General features: G+C 40.5%; 1 protein-coding gene across 2 annotated transcripts in view; it reads right to left on the bottom strand.

Moving 5' to 3' along the window:
* The window catches only part of tfpia (tissue factor pathway inhibitor a), a 47,112-nt gene extending 26,989 nt beyond the window's left edge, over positions 1–20,123 (bottom strand). For both annotated transcript variants that reach the window (XM_034885515.1, XM_034885517.1), the window contains exon 1: positions 19,888–20,123. In XM_034885515.1, the coding sequence (XP_034741406.1) occupies positions 19,888–19,975 (88 nt within the window). In that variant the 5' untranslated portion in view covers positions 19,976–20,123. The remainder of the gene's footprint in view (positions 1–19,887) is intronic.
* Positions 20,124–22,156: the final 2,033 nt, after the last annotated feature.

The raw sequence follows: 22,156 nt of genomic DNA, 5'->3' as shown, positions 1-22,156 counted from the left end.
ACTGTAAGTTCTGTATTGACTTACTGCACTTATTATGGATAATACATTTATACACTAGTAAAATTGGATAAACTGCCCACCTGGTTTCATTTCTTAACTTTTTTAGAGTGTCTGTATTCATATTTGTGTTTTTACTTGTTTTGTCACTTTTTAAAATTAGTTTATATGTTTGCAAATAAATAAATCTTTCTTAAAAGTCTCACTGACTCCATCTGATTGTCAGGCATCCCCATGTGGAGAATATCTTGTTGACACTGGAAAAGGGGGGTACTTTAGTCTCATTGCACAGGTATTGCACATGTGTACAAGGACGATAAAGGCTTTCTATCTTTTATCTGGTATCAACTGTCAGCATCGCGATGCAGATTAAGACAGACCTGCCGAACAGATGATCACAGTGTGTGATCAGATGCACAAATAGAAACATACAAAAATCAAAAGCATTTATTCACATCGACTTCTAATGATGTCCTACTAATGAACTGGTAACTTAATCTTTTAAACAACAAAGGACTTTCACACTGCGTGTTGCAGTTCCTTTCAGAGTTATTCTCTTCCTAACCACAACCGTCCCGTTGTGGCCGGCGTGGGGCGTTTAATTTCCCCGTTATTGCGTCCCCCAGAGACCGCGGATCATGTCCCGGCGCGAGTTGTTGTCACCGTCCTGCGTGTGATGTTTCATTTCCCCGTTGTTGCGTCCCCCAGACCAGCCCAGTGTAGGGGCAGTTTGTGCGATGGTCACATTTCAAAATCGTGACACGTACACGTAATAAACGAGAAAATCATGACCTGTACACAAATCAATAAATCAAAATTACGTGACCAATTTAGCTAACCCTGGAGTATAAGCACGCTACCACAGCTCACTTGACATGGCTCCTTTATCAATAACCATTTAAATAGCACAACTAAATTAAGGTAAGTGACACTGGGACTGTTGTGGGGGATAAGAGTGGTAAGTATGGGGTTCAGTGTTGCACAACGGTTTCTACTTTAAAAAAGTGTCAACATATTTCTACTTTTTAAAAGCGTCAACAAATTGTATAACACTTCACTTCTGATATGATAAGTGTCTCTGTAAAATTGAAAGAAATACCGAAATATAGAATAGCAGAGCTCCTTTCACAACAGTTAAATCAGGCATTGAGATAGGTATTTAACACACAAGCCTCTGAGGCTACTGACAGCCAAGTAAAAGGGGTGGATCAGCTCAATAATAGAGGACCTGAAAAACAGGTTGTACAGAAACCGAGAAAGAAACAAAGGCAACGATCCTGCAGATCATTTCAAATGCAGCTCATGCGATAGACATTGGCCTTTAAGCAGATATCAAGAGATGACCTCATTCCTGCAGCAATCTCACAAACGGGGACGGCATTTCCTATGACACTTCATGTTGGGAGATCAATGTGGGCTTCACGCACCTTCCAAAGCACTTTCTCCATCAAATCAAAGGAATCCCACTGGAACACAGACGTGTGCAGGCCCCTGGGAGAAAATGCCATTTCTATGAACCATAAGAGCTGTGAGAGCTCACATTGTGTGATAAGGAAACAGAATGGGGGCTAGCCTGAAGGCCGAGTGAGTAGGGAACTCATTGTGTTTGGGCAGCAACAGGCCTGGTCCTGTACAACACAGCACATAGAGCATAACACAAACTCTGCCACGACTGGTGGTTTAAATGTTGACGGAGACGCCCAAATGGAAAAATTTGCACTCACATGAAAGGTCATTCTAAATCTGTTATTCTACAGATCTCTGTGCAAGCTCTTACTGTACATATTTAATGTTGTGTTGCTAAAACATTGCCACCATGCTTTTACCAATGTCCTAACTAGCACTGCAGGGCAAACCTTCTTAATTATGTACAAGGCTTGTTAGACCCATGCATTTTTAATCAGAGCCTGGGTGTTGGTATCGCAGGGATGCAATGAGCAAGTTAAGTGTCGCTCCAAAACTCGATTGCGTTTGTCAACCGATTTGTCTCTGCCAAGACGGGTTTGACATTCATCTCAGCTTGCCTTTTCGTTGTTTAGTCTTGCTCTTTCAAACAGGAGACTCTGGACAAATGAACTTTTTGGTCGGCTTTAACTCTCTTCCCCATGTCTAGCCGCTGTTTTTTATCAAATATTGACTTTCCCTCCGATGTCAGCTCAGTGATGGAAATCTCTACGCTCTCTATTTGCAATGGCATCGTTATGTTTTGCTGGCAATATCTAAGTTGAGCCCCTACCTGTTTCCCACTTGGTTTTGATAAGAAAACAATGGTCGGAACCTAAATCCCGCTCGCTTCAGTGATTCTGCCAAATCCGTGCTCTGACATTTGCAAAGTCTGAGCACTGCCGAACCAGACAATCCCCCTCAATGCCAATTAGAGTCTGTCTCAGCTGGTTCTCAGCCAATCAATTGGACAAAGTGCGTTTCCTGGGCAGCACTCTGATGGGCAGTCTATATGATTAGCTGAAATGCAGGTTGGGGACACACACCCTCAGACTGGTCATGCCTTTGCAAGAAGCGTGCATCTGTTGGAGCAACATCTTGTCTGGCCATTTCTCAGTCCAGAAGGAGCATATGGCAAACAATGATGTGGGTACAAGTTTGCCATACGTTGCACAAGCCTGTAGGGGAGAAAGTCACCAAGGCACCATCTGCCAAATTGGGCAAGTCCCAAAACACTCATGTATTATTCATCACTTGCATTAACAGCCACAAGATTCATAAGATAGGAGGTGCTCAAACCAGTGATAGAAAATGTTCAAAGGTGGAAAATGAAAGGCTTTCAATACAGTGAGCCAATGCATATTATAATGTTATTAGCTTAACATTCCTGTAACTTCCCAAAGGGAAACAGAGGCTCTCATCATCATCATGAGTTCAACTAAGAGATTTCTGATACTATTCAACCACATCGTTTTTATCTCACACAATGGGAAGGAAGCAATGTGTGAGCAGCTGCTTATTTGTAAGTTAGAGGCTATCTCTCGCCAAACTGCAACCTAGGGCCTTTTTGTGAAAGTACCCGAGTCACAAGATTTACCATATTCTTCTTTTTCTGTCAAATGGCCTTTTGAATGGGAAAGCTAGGGGCACTTTTATGCTTGCCTCAAAATAGCTATTTTTAAAACAATAAGAAGGCTCGACACAACATGAGATCATCACCAGGGGCTCTGCACATGAACTCAGCATTGAGGTCACTGTTTACCCAGAGTTGGTACAGGGTGATAGGTGATCTCCAAATGCGAATGAAGGAGGAAATGTCATTATATGAGGCTCCTTTTTCAAGTACAAGGTCAAAATTGGGTTTCACTAACAACAAAACAAATTACCCATGCATTCAAATGAAACTGAGCTATAGGAGCCTTCCATCTTTACTCTCTTCCCTCGACTTTTTTTGACTGGCTCGATAGACGGCAGCAGGAAGAACAACAGCTACAGTGAGCTGTTAAAACCTTTCTTTTTAGTAAACTCTGTGGACACAAACCGTGATCCCAATGCTGAGTTCATGTGTAGAGCCCCTGGGGAAGATTTCATGTTGTGTTGAGCCCTCTTATTGTTTTAAAAATAGCTATTTTGAGGCTGTCATAAAAGCGCCCCTAGGTCTTCCGTTCAAAAGGCCATTTGACCGAAAAATGAGAAAACAGTAAATCTTAAAAGTGGCGCTTCCGTCCTAAATATGCTTTCAAACAAGGAAAGAGTTACTGCTTTAATGTAATGTCATAATTTAAGTTGAACTTCAACACCAGAAATGTGTTCTGCCAACATAGCATCATTTTTAAAGGTGCTATGAGCGATGTTGGGTGACGTTACTTCTTGGTTCCTCAACAATTTTGTGTGATTGCTGCCTGTTTTCTTCAGGAATCTTTTTGTTGTATCCCTTTTGATTCATTAAATCCGCAAGCTCACCACTCCCCGGTTGTTGTGCATTTTTGAGTCCTTGGGTTGGATCATGTGGACACGCTGACAGTGTTGTTGTCATTACTTAGAATCCCTCATGGAGGAGACAGAAACTACACACTAGACGTTTAAAGGCAAAATTGGTACTGCAGTACACACAAAGTAAAAGTCTGACATTATTTATTGTCCCCTTGGGAAAAACTGTATTGGTCATCATGTAACTGTAGATGAGCTCTAATTAGAGGCCATGTAAGTAAATATACAATGTTAACAAATTGCAAACACAAATAAATATATGAGCCTATAAAAACTGCACACTACACAATCCACTCATCTCAAACACAAGTTCTAGTGGCCTGAAAGACGTTATTGCACAAACCCTGAGGCCAACAGTGGACTTTCTTTTGGTTTAATGTAGCTTGACTAGCATAGGTACATATGAATGTTTATAGCAGCTTAGCTCAAACCAGAAGGTAAAAGTTAACTGCTCATACAGTCTTCACACTCTCTTACAAAATGCAATAATTCATATTGGATATAGTGGGTTTGACCCACACAAGGCATAATGCACATAGGAAGGTGGGATGCTAGGGTTATTGGCCTTTGAACGAAACAGATGTGCCAGAAAATATCAAGGTTTTATTTTATTATGAACATTCTTTGAAAATGTCAAAACAGCCATAATGCAGTCTTTGCGATGCGACTTTGATATTAGTGTTATCTCTCATCATGAGCCCTCTCTATACTATTACACATTGTCAGATGAGGGAGCCGTGTTTTCAGAGCGTGCGGTTTGCCATGAGGCAATGCTATCTGCAGTCAGAAAAGGTTGTAAAAGACAAGACTTCAGCAAGTTAATAGTTCCTAAAGCACTGCAGGTTTCTGAACAACAGAAAAATAATAACCTGTTGTATTGCACATCACAGCTGCAATGGCAATTTGCCATTTTGTGAAGCCTGAGTTGCCAAGCTAAATCTAATTTTACTAGATGCATCTTCAATACCACACATGCAATGAAGCTGTAATTTGTCAAACATTGAATGGACCTTCATCGACTCTGCGGGCCACAGCTATGAGTGTTTGTGTCTTAGCGGCCTCTCCTTGGATGTGGATGTGATTAAGCAGCCGAATCAATAAGGGGATGGACAGCAAGCGAGAGCAAGTGGCTCATTCCCCGTCTGTGCAAATGTCATCCTGGACTGATTGTACTGTAGATGCACACTTGATTAGATGAGACGGTTCGATATAGCGGCCCTTTTCTGCAATGCAGGTTATAGTTCAAACATTACAAATGAGACAAAAGGGATTTCTTCTTCTACTGGCATATCGTAAGCTTTAGTGAAACTGAAAAGTTTAGTTTGAGAGTATGCTTTGCTGAGAGGGACGCTGCTGTTGGGATCCCACCTAAAGAGCAAAGTATTACACAAAAAATCAAAGTTGAATTCAGTTTAAGATTTTTCCAGCAGCTATTATATATCCTGCCTGACGTGGTCACTGTGTCCCTGTCATTGTTGTAGACGTCTCAACAGAAAAGAATAGCTGAAATCACTGTAACATGTCTGCAAATTTCTCTCAGACATCACCAGTTTGACAAAGAAGAAACGTGTACTCTCTGTTCAAATCCATTCCTTCACCTTAATTATCGTCTGTTTCCCTTTCCCAAAGGGAAAAGCTTATGACAGAAGAACTGCAAGGCCAAAATGCATGTATGAGGCTTCATTTGAAACTTCTAGTTTCTGGAAATGTACTTGATTTGCACGTGACTAAAACACAACATACAAGACAGCAGCTGAACCAAACCTGGTTCAACATAGTTATTTTGGTCCCGTCTAAAAGAACTGTAAGTTTTGTTTTAACTAAAACATACTTTGGGCCACACTATGCAGAACACAACACATACCTTCTACACTTTGTCACCAAGAACTCTATAAAGTGTCAGAACTCTAGTCCTAACCCAATGGGGGCTAGGGACTTTTCAGTATTTGGTATTACAGGTGTCACTGGTGTGCCAAAACTTCTCCAAAACCTCTACAGGTGACCAAATTTTGCTAAATGCATTCACTCACTTCTCTGTTATTAGAAAAAAAACATAATAAAGACTTAAAATGACTTACAAAACCTTTTGACATTCATTCAAACACTGTTGAACACCTTTTTTCTCCTAAATCACATGCATGTGCCTGCTGGCTCAGGGAGGCGGGACTTAGCTCTTCTTTGGACTAGCTTCCATTGGAGGTTCCTATCAGGCTATATACCATTGTAAAGGGAATGTGTTTGGCAACAACTGCCACGATTGACATGTTGATAGCAACAAGACATTTTTCCAAGACATGCAGCGTGTTCCACAGTGGGAGTGCTTGCTGGACATCGGGGGCTGTCCCAGGTGAAAACTAAACAGACAAAGGAGGGGGGGGGTGGGGGGGTAGTTTCATTATGTAGGCAGAAACCTGAGAACCAAAGATTTCTGGGAACACGATGCAGGGCATGGAGAAATGCATTACTTCAGATGGACCAAGATCAGCAAATATAGTTAGCATCTTTTGAAAAACCCATGTTATCCTTTTGATCAGTCGACACTTACAGAATAGAGGAATATAACTTTTGTGTTAAAATACTTATTATGTAACATGTCAACTTACTTAACCTTAAAAGAGTGCAAACAGCTGTTATAACCCAAAACTGGTGTTGGTTTTTTTCCCTGACCCCCGGTTGGTCTCCAGTTCCCAGTGACTTTGCAGGTCTCTGGCGCCCCTGAGACCACCCCTGGGATGCCTACCGGCCCTAGTTCCCAAGGTGCCCCCGGCCCTGGTTCCCGGGGTCCCTCTCAAGGTCCCCCCCGCCCCAGTTCCCGAGGTTCCCCTGGTCTTAGTCCCTCTGATCCCAGTTCCCTAGTTTCCCTTGGCCCTAGTTCCTGGATCCCTATTGCACCGGTTCCAGAGGTTCCCCTGGCCCTCCTTCCCAGTTCCCTAGTCAACATTTTTGACAGTTTTTATGTCATTTTTTCCAGTGAGAATAAAAAAGTCCCTTTATACTGCCTTATAATAGTTGACTCACATAATTTTGTATATATAGCTTTGCTTTAATATTCTGCCAGTTGCACTGTTATCTCTAAATGCAGGAAACTGAAAAAAAGCCTTTTTGACATGGTTTGCATTTTTTCTTCCTTTCTTTCTACATCTTTTGCTATGTTGAATCATGTTCATCTGTTTGAAGGTTGTGTTGCAGGGCTGTTTCTAACCCCCCCCCCCCCCCCCCCCCCCCCCCCCCCCCCCCCCCCCCCCCCCCCCCCCCCCCCCCATGAGGGCAGCTGAAAGCATTTCATATATAAAAAATATGTGTATTAGAGAAGAGTTGTGCAACCGGTTTGGATTTTGATGGACTTGCATTGAACCCGACACAGCTCTGCACATGAGCTTTCTCAAGAGAATAAATTGTAGGGCTGAAAGTAAACAAAGACAGATCCTAAACACACACACACAGCCCTGACAGCGGACACCTCCATCTACACTTTAAAAGATTATATTATTTCAACCTCAAGTTCACTTCTTCTCAAGAGCTCTGGAGTGCGAAAGTGGAGTAATCTCAACTTCAATGGCGATCAACAGCAGCAGTTGAAAGCCAGACGCCCACGATGTCTAAACTGGCACGGAGTGAAGACATAGTGATCACTCTTTCATTGTGTCTTTTATTGGATTGCTACCTCAACAAGTTCAGGCTTCGTTCACCTCTATCATTTATTCCTTAAACCTTTTGTACACTCCACTTAGTTGCTATGGTTGAGTGCAAAGCTTCCAATCAGTCTGCACAACTTCTCGTGATGAGAGCTAGGCTTTCTTTGCTCGTCTTAGCTTGAAAGCATCCAGTCGTACGTTACCACCTAGTCCAGGGAGGGTCCCCGAAAGTTATCATTTAACGTAAAATCTATGATTGGTAGTTCAGATGAAAGCTCAACCGCCAAGTCCGCCAGGTTTCATGTTACCCCGCGGATAAAGATATTGTAACGTGAGGGTTCGATATGTGGTGGTGGATCACTCTTTATGGGAGTAAACAGCAAGATGGAGACGGATAACTTTCTCAGTAGCGTACTTTTTTACTGAACACACATCATAACAGTCCACTTCCCCATTCTCCCGTCTTCCACATGACTCAAACTAACCAATAAGAAGCAAGACCTTAAACTGAGGTAAATGTGAGGAAATCAAAGAAGCAGATTCAACCGAATATTCTGACTGTTATATAATTAAACATGTAAATATGTAACTAATAATTGTGTAACATAAATATGTAAATGATTAACTGACTAAACATTGTAAATACAATTTTAGTAAATAAACTCAAATATAAAATACATTAATTTAAATATAAATTAACTCCGCTTCTAAACCTTACAATATTAACAGTAAAACATTTATCCGAGTACATTTAGATCAATTTATACACAGTTAAACAGGTAGAAACTATTTTATTATTAAAAGAAATATTTAGAAAAAACAGTGCACGGAACATAATCCACACTGTCTACAGAATTTGGGAAGTATGCCCGTGCCTCCCAGAAAGATGAACTGGGACTTTTCCGACTGTTGTCTGTAAACGGTTAATTATCAGTTTATGGGGGTCGGTCAGAAAGAAACTATATTTAAATCCCTACCAGCGGACTTGGCTGAGGAGGGAGCTCACACACTGAGCTGATTGGGTTAGTTGTTCACTTTAAGAAACCTGACATATTTCCTACTTTGTACATTAAATTAAACAATCAAACAATGTTGTGTGGAATCAAAATAGAATTCCAGTGAAATGCAATCCCATCAGTTCAATAAATTTCAATTTGTGCATATACACACACACACACACATTATAGACAGAATACCAGCTGAGATCAGTTGCATAGTTTTCTAACCAGGGAAGCAGATTACATTATGTGCTTACATAATTGCAAAAGGTTTCTCCAATGTTTTCTTTGTTTTTTAAAATGACATCAGATCACTGAACAGAATGAGCCTTTGGAACAGTGGATGAATTGTAGATATTGCATTAAAGATCAGCCCCCCCACTCAGACCAGGTTGTAGTCTGTTTTATAATGGAGTGAAATGGAAATTTGTACTAAGTGACCCCAAATATTTGACCGGTAGTGTATGTTTTTATACATATACACAGTATATAGATACTATATTCCTCATTTAGGATCCTAATGGCCTGAGGGCAGAAGCATCTCCAAAGCCTCTCAGTGCTGTCCCGGTGTATCCGGTACCGTCTTCCTGACCTCAACAGGGAGAAAAGGCTGGAACCTGAGTGGTTATATCCTTTATGCAGGATAGGGCACCGCCTATTGTATGGTCGGAAGAGCAAACCAGTATTTGCAAAAGCATGTCTTATACGATCACTTGATTAATCAATGGAATAATTGGTAGAATACTACTAAATACTACTAATATTACTAAAATAATCGATAGCTGCGGCCCTATACAATAACATTAGCAGTCAAACACCATTGAATATCTCAAGCCACATTTCCATTTCCATTATTTGTCCTCTGTACATTCATTTCCTGAGTGACTTACAATAACTTGGTATCTCCAACAAGTTCAATTCCTGCAAGATGCATCACTTCCTGAAACCCTCTCCCTCAAAACAAAGCTTATAATTAACGTCAGTACGATTCATACAGGAACCCCCAGTGTAGCTTCATCTATCTGCAGATGGCCATTTTCGCAGAAACTTTCCAGAGTATGAGTCATTAGGGCATGGATAGGACAAGACTACATTCCTAATTAGTATCCTTGTTGGTGTCACCCACAGTTTATCCTATTATGAGTCAACATTCAAGAGATTAAAGTTACAGGCAGACACTAATGATGTTTCACCAGCTGCGGACTCCTTTGTCCAAACACTGCCCTCACACATCCACCACACTGTGCACAGAGACAAATGAAGGGACATTTGAACAAAAGGCTTACTGATATTTTTCCATCTTGAATACTAAGCAACAACACCAAAATCAGACAGTATACAAGTTACACATGCACCGCATGAGCCAGTTTTTACTCAACCACCACAACCAGAGTGGTTGTCGTTTCTTAAGGCAAGATCAGTGGAGTAGTCTTCCTTTACAGAAATCTGTATTCAGTTTATTCAAAATATTCATCCATGAAAGTTTTGTCGGAGTTAAACCGGTTCGTCTGAAAGATCAAATCTGAGATAGATCTTTAATCTATTTTTAGTGCTTTTAATTTAAGTGCTTTCATCAGTCCAATCTGTGTGAACACAGGATTGTTATTTACCTTGCACGGCAGCTGGATTCTCGCAATGTCACGAGAATCGCATGAAAATCAAAATGAAAATCACATGAAAATCCATCTAGTCAGGCATCAAGTACTGCATTTGTGTTCTTTTTTGTTTGAAACAACACTAGAGACTCCTAAAGAGGTTAGCGTAGATGCTGCAACAGCGTCAGTTATACCAGATCTGGAGAGTATTTCTTCCTTTAAAGAAGAGCAAAGAGTGACCCTGAAGGCTCTTCCCGATGGATAAGATCTTTTGACTCTTCTCCCCATGGGCTTCTGCGAGTGTTTGATAGACAGATGGTTCATCTAATCACCTGCCAAGTAAAGATTTGCCTTCCCTTTCCAAGGGTTTTCCCAATGATAGATTCTCAAATAAACCATCTGGCGCATCAGGTTAGATTATTATACCAAAGTGAATCATCCCTCCAACTCAAACACAAACAAAAAAGAAGCAGCGTCCAAAGAAAAAAAAGACCAAATATTGAATCTGATTATGTTTCTTCAACCTATGTTTGTCTTAAAGTGCTAAACATGGCCAGTTTATTGTGTGGTCAGTATTTTAGAAAAGATTGTAGAACATTCGCTTAAATGTCGGAATTTTATGTGTCTGGACCACATACTGTATAATATTAATTCATTTATGGACAAATCATCCAGTTTGGTATGGCGCTAGAACAGTGACAGTAACCTCTGGTATTGAAAACGAAATTTGGCATTGAAACAACAAATATTGGCACTGAAAAACGTTGAATTGATATATAAAACACCAACCTCAAAAAGTAATAATCTCACAATCCTATGATATTATTTTACTCTTTTCACATTTGTTTGCATCATAATAAGTTTTTCAATGTCAATCTACATTTGTTATTGATGTCTTTTCAGTCACAGATTTTTTTACGCTGTCAAGATTTTTACATTGTCACTGGTTTATAGTTTCAACTTTCCGTGTCTGTTTTGGCGTGGGGAGGAGGGGCCTAAGGGGAGGGACAAAGAGGGCGTGGTTTACATTAATTTACATAGGCTACTGGCGAGAGACCGCAGCTCCACAGGAATCCTCACAGATGCACAAATTGCCTTAAAGCTGCATTATACCTGATCTCCAGCAGGGGGAGACTCCTTAAAGCTGCATTATACCTGATCTCCAGCAGGGGGAGACTCCTTAAAGCTGCATTATACCTGATCTCCAGCAGGGGGAGACTCCTTAAAAGTGCATTATACCTGACTCGTCTAAAGTCTTCACATCAGCCACCAGGATGGCTGTGCCCTTAACAGCGAACTCAACGACTCATAGCAGATCTCCACAAACCAATGGGTGATGTCACACATCCTCTGCCCGTTAATATTAACAGTCCATGGCCTAGATAGATGAATTTAGTGCCCCAGTTCCACAATTTAACAAAATAAAGTGTCCACAGCGGGTGCATTTCATCCCATAATTGATGCTTTAAATCTGCTCTGGGGATGACGTGGCCTGTGGCGCTACAATACACGCTGTTCCAAAGTATCTTCTCTTTTTAATCAATTGGGCTCATTAATAAACAGTTGGGTCTGTAAAATGTCAGAAAATACTGATAACTGTCCATCCAGAATCCATGGTGGTCTTCAAACTATCAAAAACTCAGTTCAAAATGGTTGCTGATTTAATTCCTGTTGATACACTAATTGATTAGTCTACTCATTGTTTCAGCCCCGATAACATGAGTTGTATATTCCAACATGTGCACGTCATGTGTTACTCAGCACCTTTATTGATGATGATTCATAGTTGGTCAACATTTGTATTTACTGCTCACTTCAGAGCCACCTAATAGACTTGTTAAAGGACTATTAAATGTGTGAGCAAGAGACATTGCATGGGTCTGTTTACACATGGACCATAAACCTCAGCTACCTAAAACACCCACATTTCAGTACAGACTACATGACATGTACCTTTGGGCTTCTAATGGAAATGCTGAACCTATCTGACAATTCCCATGCAGACATATAACAACCATTGGTTGTTGCGCAATGATTCCAACACTAACATTACATCATACAACTAATTTGTACCCATTTGTTGTGTCAAGCCTTTATTACAATCAGACTGTTGCCCCGGAGCTGACCTATCTTCTCCTGCCAGGAAACAGATAAGATAGCGGAGAGATTTCTCGCTTGTCGGTTTTGGGAATGAGTCTGCTCGCAAACCGCCCTCAGTTCTGAGGCCGCCCCGCTGTAGCTGCGAAAGAAAAAATGTAACTTAACCATCTTGTCAAGTTAGTGGAGAAATGACCAAGCAGACAGTATCTTCTGTCTAAATATAGAGCCGAGGAAGTTTCCTATGCCATTTTCTAGAGGCGACAGTGCACAGGAAACACAGATTAACCTGTGGCTCATGCTCCTCCGAGCACATTTGTCATCTCCGCTGCTGTGTCAGCTTCGAGAGGAGAGGCATTTTCTCACACAGGAATGCATATCTTCCCCATACTGCGATGAAGTCAGCCTTTTATCTGGAGCATAAGATACTAGTGATTCAAAGGTTGGACACTTGAAAGAAATTCCACCGGAGCAAAGTCTTTACGTTGAGCATCTGCTGTGCGTTGTGTTACAGTCTATTGTTTATTGTTCCGAAAATTGCATAGAGTTACCTAACTCAGCGTTTGTAATCTTGTCTCTGTTTCATTACACCTACTCATGGCCAGAAAACAGTCATTTAGCGCTCTGAACTAGCATTCTTGCTGTCATGTTAAAGAACAAGGAGCCAGTTATTTCCCATTCTGCAGCAGATGATACAGCAAGGAACTTTTGAACTCAACAGTCTGTGTTTCTCTGTATATCTTCATGTAAATTCCCAGACAATCAGATTACATAATGATAGTGTTACAATGTGTTTATCACTCCAACTCAGCACTAGGCCATCCTTATTTTGCTGTGTAACTATTTTGATAATTTGAGTAATTTAAAATAATGAAAAACAATTAAAATTCCTGATTCTAAATCTAGCTTCTTAAATGCAGCGATGTGGCTCGGTTCGCGTCCTGGGTCTCTGCCGCATTCAAATCTGAAAGTATGCATCCATGCAGCCAGAGGACGCATGCTATTTTACCCCCTGATAATTCTATGAGGTGAACAACATCTGTGTTTAAAATCATAGAAATACACAAAAAGAAACGTTGATGTGAAAAAATAAATCCGTCCATATGTCAAGATTTTATACCAGGCTTCTGTAACGGAGCTCCGGTGTTGTGTCAAAGTCCGTTCCCCCACACCACCTGACAACGACTGGGAAGAGAGCCGTTGTTAATGGGCACAGATTAAAAAATGTTGTGCTACTGTGACTCACACAAGTCATCTTCACTGCCGACTATTTTATTAAATCCATCCCTCATGTTTGTAGAAGGTCCAAATGAAGTCTTTAGAGGCCAGGTCCAGTTCAAGTTTTGATTGTTTAGAGAGCTAGTCCAAGTCTTCTCTCAGATCCTTGGAAAGAAAGACCAAATCTGTCTCAGCTCTTTGGACAGCAAGTCCAAGTCAGTTGTCAAATCTAAAGAAGCCAAGACCAAGTCATGCCTCAAGTCTTTAAAGACCAAGTCCAGTCATGTCTTTAGAGAGCAAGTCCAAGTCATGTCTCAAAGCTTGAGAGGGCAAGTGCAATTAAAAGCAGACTGGTCACTTATATTCTTATGTTAAACATCTTTGTATTTACAGTGTAATTCTTTGGTGGTAATATTTTACAGTAAACTGTAGATTGCTGTCCATTCTCTAATCTGGATTTGGCGTTTTATTAGTACACAACCTACTAGATGCATCACCTCTTATTAATTATTCATGACAGTTGGGCAGAACTCCAAAAGGCATAACTACATTCATTAGAGCTGATTTTAATATATGTGGGTCACCAAGTCAAGTCTCAGCTTATTGCCTTCAAGTCTCAAATCAAGTCGAGAACGCACCCAAATAGAAGGTGGGAGTGTCAAAATTGTGCATGTGCAAACAGAGAACAGAATTGCATCATTCAGAGAAGGTTTTCTACAGTTTGAATCATTAATAGTCTGTCTCATAATGCTGTTGTTGCCCCCAGATACAGCTGCTGCTTTTGCTGCAGTAAAAAAGCTTCAAGGGGAGATTCGTGTTGAGACAAAACCGGCATTCTCTTATTAAAAAAAAAAACTAACCGCCTGCATACTGGTAAGTGCAGCAAATATTAGGTAACACCTCATTGGCAAGGTAGCAAAGTGTCAACACCGTCGAGTTACAGGTGTATTCATATAATGGAGCCAAAATAGTTTTTGTAGGCTAGCACTTTTCTGAAGTCTACTGCTTATTGCAAACACTAATTAAGATGGCACATGCTACACCATGTCCCCAGTCTGTAGCCTGCGGCTCCCTGATAAAAGGACCATGCACTTCAAACAGCAAGTTGTGCATCTAATTGAATTTCTGCAAAAATGAATGGGACACAATGTGAAGCTCCAAAGAGCGTGCACCAATGATTCTGATGTTTAGTCACCAAAGGGGCTGAGTGAGTCCCTTATTGTCTCACCTCTCAAGAGCACGTACATGATATGCAAATAGTGACAGCTAATGTTTATCTATGGACCAAACCATGTAGAAGGCCACTGTAATGTGACTAGCTCACATTGCCTTTCTGTATTTACCTCTGACTTGTATTCTCATTTCGCTCTCATATGATAAATGCAAAGTATAATTGCCAAAATGGTAATGTGGTTGTTTTTTTTTTAATACGGCCCGGAGGCATAATTTGAGTTTTGGAATATTTAAACACTAAGAATATTTGTCCTTAGTGCTTTAAGGTTAAACCACTAAATCTGTGTTGTTTGCCAATTTGAACCATCAATAAATGTCAGCTGATGGCTTGTGGGAAACTGGAAGCCTTTTAAATGCAAAATATGTTAAATGCTTGTTTAAGGAAAGGCCACAAGAGAATATTCAATTCTGTAATAAATTAAGCACAAATACATTGAAATTCAGATATATTCCAATAAGATACAATATCTTATGCAAAACATGGGATTCAACACCGAGATGGAAACTAATGTGGAGCTCAGGTAGCGTCTAATGGAAAGAACATTCAATAACTAAAATCAATCATGTCTGGCTAATCAACAAATTTGATTAACCAGACACACACACTATGTACATATATAATATGGCCAATTATTCACAAGAACATGGTAGAAAATCATAGTAGTTGTAGAAAGTGTTCTGTAAAGGGAACTCTAGTTTAATTATAGTGCTATAATGTGACAGGGACTGTTCAAGTAGAACACACACAGCTCTTGGTGTCTTTATTCAGTTATGAGCAGACACATAACTTAACATGGTGGCAGAAGCACAACAGCATGGAGAAGGTCAGTGGAAAAGGCAAACTAAACCGGATTAAGTAAAGTGACATCCAGAAGAAGCAAGAGCGATAGACAAGAAATATATCGGTGCAACAATTAGCTCCACAGCTAGCGCCGCCAGGCAAGTTCAACTTCTCCAAAGCCAATGGATGGCCGAGAGGGAATGAATGCTTTCAACGTTACAGAATAGAATCAGGACTGGATGAACATAAGAATGCCTTCATGTATGCAGCCGGCAAAGATATTCGTTAAAATTTACCCCTCAAGGACGAACAGAAGATGTGTTACAACGCCGTCACGGAGGCATCCACGGCTCATTGTGTTGGCAAGCGGAACGTTATCTTCGAGAGAGCATGCTTCAACAGACGGAGCCAAGAGAGAGAGTGTGGAGTCCTTTATAACAGTGGTGCACACACTGGCTGAGCATTGTGAATCTGGGTTCCTGAGAGAACAGTTAATAAGGCAATGAATCGTCGTTGGCATCCGAGATGCTAAACTGTCAGAAAGTTTACAGTTGGAAGCTGACCTAACGCTAGCAAAAGCCATGACGAGAGATAGAGAGAGAGAGTGTAGCAGTGAAAAAACAGCAGCCTGTGTTGGGACAGAACAAACAGGACACGTTGAAGCAATACGCAAAAAGCACACAAATGGGCAAAAAACAGCTGAGGATGAAACTGACACAACTACAGAATGTGGCACAGGATTTTCAAGGAAACACGTGTGGAAGGACGTACACATCTGCACACGTTGCACCATCCACAACCTCAGACTATGGAACAAGCAACATCAACACACAACAAAAAGTTGACACACTCGATGGACGTTTGTATATCCTCCCACCCCAATTAATGCAACGCCTTGTTTACATGTCGGAGGTGTCAAGTGATGGAGCAGGTCCACTTTTTTATTTTTATCCAACAGCCAAACTACTGACTGGAACAAAGTGTTTCTAACACCTCACTCTAAAGTTGCCCTCACTGCACTGGCTTCCAACCTCTTTACCAAATATGACTTTAAAATACTATATGTCACATTTAAGCTTTTGCATGGGTTGGCATCGAGAATATGTCACTGTTATTCAACCATATCATGATTATTTTGTGATATTTTGATGAATAGTATAGTAGATAGTGGTTGGTTTTTGGAATATGAGAAAATATTGCAAAGCTGCCATGTGTTATCTGCAGTGTGCCTGAAGGACACTTTAACACAACAGGATGCATACATAAAGCAAAGATAAGAGAAAGAACCAGGACGGTTAGAAGGGGCCCGCAGTTCAATGGGGCCCCAAGGCCCACTAGAGAGTTACCTGGACCTGGCCAACATAACCACAATGTTACTAAGCACAAAGACCTATTGTTATGTTCTTAATAAACCTTTGAAAACTTAAAAAAAGATTATTAGGTAGATTATTCATGCTATCATTTAAAAAAGAAAAGTTTCTTCCATGCAAGGAAATGACGCATACAACCGTCTGTATGTCATTGAAAGATAAGAGAAGGCATTAAAGGCCTCAGAACCTCATCAGCACCAAACCCCCCTACTGCCTTTTGTTTTGTTGACGCTTTTTATTAATGTTTTTAACTTTTTCTTACGTTTTTTTCCCTTTTTTCAATGTTTATAACACTACGTAACACTAACTTATTAACTTTAGTTTTACAGTTTTTGGGGAATTTATGGTCAATAAACCTCATTTATAGGATATTAGACCTAATGTTAGGTTAGAAAAGCAGAAATTAGGAATGGATGTTGATGATAATCACAGACTGGAATATGTCAACTTTTACTCAATACTATTTCAAAAACACTTCCATTTTTCTTTTTTGAAAAAATGCTATAAACTTGAATAAGACGCCCCAAAATTAATGAAAGTAGAGATTTGTACTTGGCAAAGAGAGTTGTGTGGAATTAATCATTTTATTTTAAGTAGTGAAAAAGAACATTGATATAAGAAAATGGGTCAATTTGACCCGAGGACAACACAAGGAGTAATAATAATAATTATAATAATTATAATAATAAAAATTAGTGTGGCCTACCACACCTGGAATGATCTTTCTGGAACAAACGTGCTTTGTTAGGTAAATATCTTTCTTTAAATGTTTGTTAATCAATGCCAACATTTATATAAATTAGTGCCAATGTATGTTGCCTTGTATACAAGTACACTAATGTAGTGATGTTGCATTGACGTATTATTTTAGGAAGCAAAAAGAGTGCTACCATGGTTAAGAAACCTTTGAAAAACACCTTTCACCACTTGGATTTCTTAGGAAACAAAACTTTGAGCTTTTACTTTCAGTCTTCATTAATAAAGACAATTTTGTGTTTCAGTGTGTGTAAGATTCACCCATGTCTGAGCACAAAATGGCTGCACTACAACAGCATAGCTTTCAGTGGTGAAGTCAGCTCAGTTACTTGCTCCCAGGGATGGAAGGGTACAAGAAGAATATCACAGTTTCTGTTCCACTTTGGAGCGGACCTGCCTCCCCTCAGACCTTTCCCAGCTTGTTGAGTATCTGACATCTAATCCCCCCAGCCTCATTACCGCCTGCTGGGCCGCTGCTGCGACATGACGGTACAGGCCAGGAGGAGAGCTGCCAGGAGGAGAGCTGCCAGGCGTCTCAGGTCCGGGTCGCGGCCACTGTGAGAACTGCTGCCGGTGTGGACTTCGGCCCTGTCTGACGACACACCTCTCCACTCCCTGGGAAGGACTGTAAAACTCCTCCAACACAACAAAACCACCTGAGTAGTGCGTCAACTGTGTTGTTGACACGAAGCAGAATTTCAATCTAAGCATTAGTTACCAGTGGTGGAAGATGTGTTCAAATCCTTCACTTAAACTTGAATTGTGTAATTTTTTTAGTTGTTTTAAGCAAAAAAAACTTTCTTTCACAAATATGTGCTAATTCATGTGTAATTAGGCTTCTTCCACCAACTAATCAAGGTCTTCTCGTACTCATAGAATCTGCCATTCAGAATCATTCAGAATACATGCGAATTTAAAAGAGAATTAAAACGACAACGCAAAAGGCAAAGCAACGAGACCGAAGTTAACGTTGGAGTGGCTCGGACAGCTGCGTGTAAAGGATGGAAATACTAAGAGTTAGTTTCGGGTTTGGCCACCGAAGGAGTTAAAACGCACTGGGGATGGAGGGGGGGGGGGGGGGGGGGGGGGGGGGGGGGGGGGGGGGGGGTTGTAATATTCAGTTGGTTGTCATACAATTTCCCTGCTAAACTGTAGAAATTCTTACACAATGTAGGTTTAAGTATAAGTAGCCTACTAGCATGCTGTGTTACAAGTTAAAGTTCTGCAGTGGACATGTTACTAAAGTATAAGTATGTAAGTGTCATCAGGAAAATGGACTGAAAATATTACAAGTAAAATTACTCAATGCAGAAAAATTCTCACATTAAAAAACTGAAAAACAATCCAAACAGTTCTGTCAATTAACTAAGTGATTAGTAATTATTTCTGCCTGTATTTTGTTTGGGTGGTTTCTTTACACTACATCCTTGTATGTTATAAACTACACACACACTTGTGTTCAAAAAGCTTCATTTGTAAAGTAGTAACTAAAGCTGTCAGAGGATTGTAGTGGAGTAACTAAAGTAACTAGTAACTAAAGTAACTATTAACTAAAGCTGTCAGAGGATTGTAGTGGAGTAACTAAAGTAACTAGTAACTAAAGTAACTAGTAACTAAAGCTGTCAGATGAATGTAGTGGAGTAACTAAAGTAACTAGTAACTAAAGTAACTAGTAACCAAAGCTGTCAGATGAACGTAGTGTAAAAAGTAGAGTATTTCTCTCTGAGATGTGGTGAAGTAGAAGTAGAAAGTGGCGTGAAAAGAGAAGACTCAAGTACCTCACATGTAGTACAGTACTTAAGTAAATGTACTTCGTTACATTCCACAGCTGTTGTTCACGCTATACTGTAGATTGCGTGTGTAGTGTGCGGGGTAAAAAACATAAGGATTTATCATTCTTAGGCAAAGCTGACACACAACCCTTTTGTTATTTTACAAGTGGTTCCGTTTTCATTTTAAGGCGCACGTATTCCGTTTGAAAATAACTTCTAACAATCTTTAATTTTGAAAGTCAAACGTCACAGCAAAATATTTAAAGAATATTACAGCGGCAATAACACGTCGGCTACTTGAAGGCAACACACAAGCAAGTCCAAACAAGAATAAACTGAAAACAAGACACAAAACAGTGTGAAAACTTTCCACTCGGCTCCACTTTACGCACCACTCCAGCGCTGGCGTCCAAAAGCCCGGACGAGCTGTGGACACGCTGAACACAGCTCAAGTCCCACTCGGCACATAGGCCTACATACTCTGTACTTCTAGTTGTCTTACCTTCTCTATGTTGTCTGCAGGACCCGAAACCAGCGAGACAGGAGACAGAAACAGCGCACAAAAGCCACCAGTTGTTGGATAGAGTCATGCTGCTGAACAGGGGGCTGGTCCGCGCTGAGTGTAAACTTAGGAGGAAAACTTCATCAAGTTGTAGGGCTGAAGGTGTGTGTGTGTGTGTGTGTGTGTCTGTGTGTGTGTGTGTGTATGTGTGTGTGTTTGCGTGCGTGCGTGCTTACTTCCGTTTAACAACACTATGTCAGTCTGCAGGCACTGTGAACTTGAAATTCTCTGTTATTTCCTGGAGTGATAATATTTCCCTTGATTTTACCAAGAAATCATATTAAAAAAATTATTCAGACCATGTTATCATATTTCCGGTTTTCATTTCTTATCATTTTTTCGACATAAGTCAAACTTGATCATGCTGTTTAGCGCTCTCTCTCTCTCTCTCTCTCTCTTTCTCTCTCTTTCTCTCTCTCTCTCTCTCTCTCTCTCTCTCTCTCTCTCTTTCTCTCTCTCTCTCTCTCTCTGTGGGGAACTGATCAACTGTAGCAAGCCATTGCATCTTTTCAACCCCTCAACAACACTTTGATATGTAGCAATTCTTCTAAAATTGATGAGAAATATGGGTCTAAGGCCCATGGCCCCTGCTTCATTCAGAACACCCATACCTGAGATTTACGGCCTTTACAGAGGCTTTGAACCCCCCTTCAGCTCCTCTGCTAGTAACACATAACTGTAATTGAGTTTCAAGCTGGAACACAAATGCTGACATTATGGTCTGGCAGCCCCTTTGTACCCAAGACTTTCATAACGTAAATGAAGACATCACACTGTGTTAAAGAAGGGGGTTGTCTACGTCACAGACTGCAAAGTCCAAATTTGGGATTTTGGGGACATCCAATAAAAATGGACTTGGCTGGTCGTCAGATGAAAGCAAAGCTAAGCAAAGTTAAGCCGCAGTGAACTGGGCTACGTCACTTGATGGAGGCAGTGTCTGTGTGCAAAGACGAGCTGTACACAGCTTGTATCGTAACCAGTACTAGTTGCTAGACAACCAGCAGAGACTCAAATAAGTTACTGGACCTGTCCACAAAAAAGTCAGGCACCTGAGGTCATGGAAAATGTCAACGCATTCTCATGAACAGGTTCGTATGATATCGTAGGAAACCTTCTGTGCAACAATTGGTATTATATACCAGCATGTTACGGCAAACGCCGGCCGGTCACGTGACAACACATCACATGACAGTTAAGTGTAGCCTTTACCTTTATAGTTTATTTTATTTAGCACAGTGAGGCCCTGGTAGTTTTAATAAAGCAGTTCCGCAGCAGTTTAACGCTGGAAAAGAAGGTTTGTGGTTCTGGTTAAAGTAGTGCTACTGGGACACCAACATCCGTTTCCTGGGTGAAAATGTTGTGTTTTCACCTCAAATTCCTTGGGACACAAACTCTACTCCCCCACTTCAAAGACCTGGGTTTTATGAAATTGTCCAACTCTACCTTTACAAATCCAGTGATATTTTGGAGAATATGTGGTTCCAAGTGTTAGAGCAACAGACTGAGGAAGGCCCTTTCCCGTTGCAGTAGCAGTGATGTCTTCCGCTGGTTCAAATTTTGTTTGTTCAGTTCAGTAAAAAGAAACTAGGCAGTTTTAAGCACCGCTAACAATCGTTAAGGCTCGGATACCAATTACTTTTCTGTGTTTTTTGCAGGGTTTAATAAAGCTTTAAAGACAGGAACACACTGCATGGGGAAAAGGAGCTCCAAACGCCACTGATTCAATCAGTTAGGCTACAGTAGTGACTTAAAGATTCAGTGTTAACAATCCATTTGTACATTAAATGAACACCGACTACTTTGAATATTGTTAAATACAATGTCCCTAACTTTAGGTACTCATAGTTTTGATTAAGGGGTTTGGCTTTTAGATAAATTTGACTGTTGAAATTGTCAAAGATTGATCGAATTTCCCTAGTGATTTTAATGTATTGCACTCTATAAACTCCAGCCGCCGTCAAAGAAAGTGAAAGATATTCACAGAGAAAGTGAAAGATATTCAAAGAAAGTGAAAGATATTCACAAAGAAAGGGAAAGATATTCAAAGAAAGGGAAAGATATTCACAGAGAAAGTGAAAGATAATTCAAAATGCCATTGTTCTAAAACTGATGCCCACACTCAAACTTGTGCTGTCCTCAAGTTGCCAAGACAAGCTAGGCAAGACATAGACATGGTGGTCCTTGCCCAATTCCCTGGAACAGAAGGAAA

Source organism: Etheostoma cragini, chromosome 11 (assembly GCF_013103735.1).
Source record: "Etheostoma cragini isolate CJK2018 chromosome 11, CSU_Ecrag_1.0, whole genome shotgun sequence".
Lineage (NCBI taxonomy): Eukaryota > Metazoa > Chordata > Actinopteri > Perciformes > Percidae > Etheostoma > Etheostoma cragini.
The sequence above is the reverse complement of the archived record's forward strand: the minus strand, read 5'-3'. Positions and strand labels throughout refer to the sequence as shown.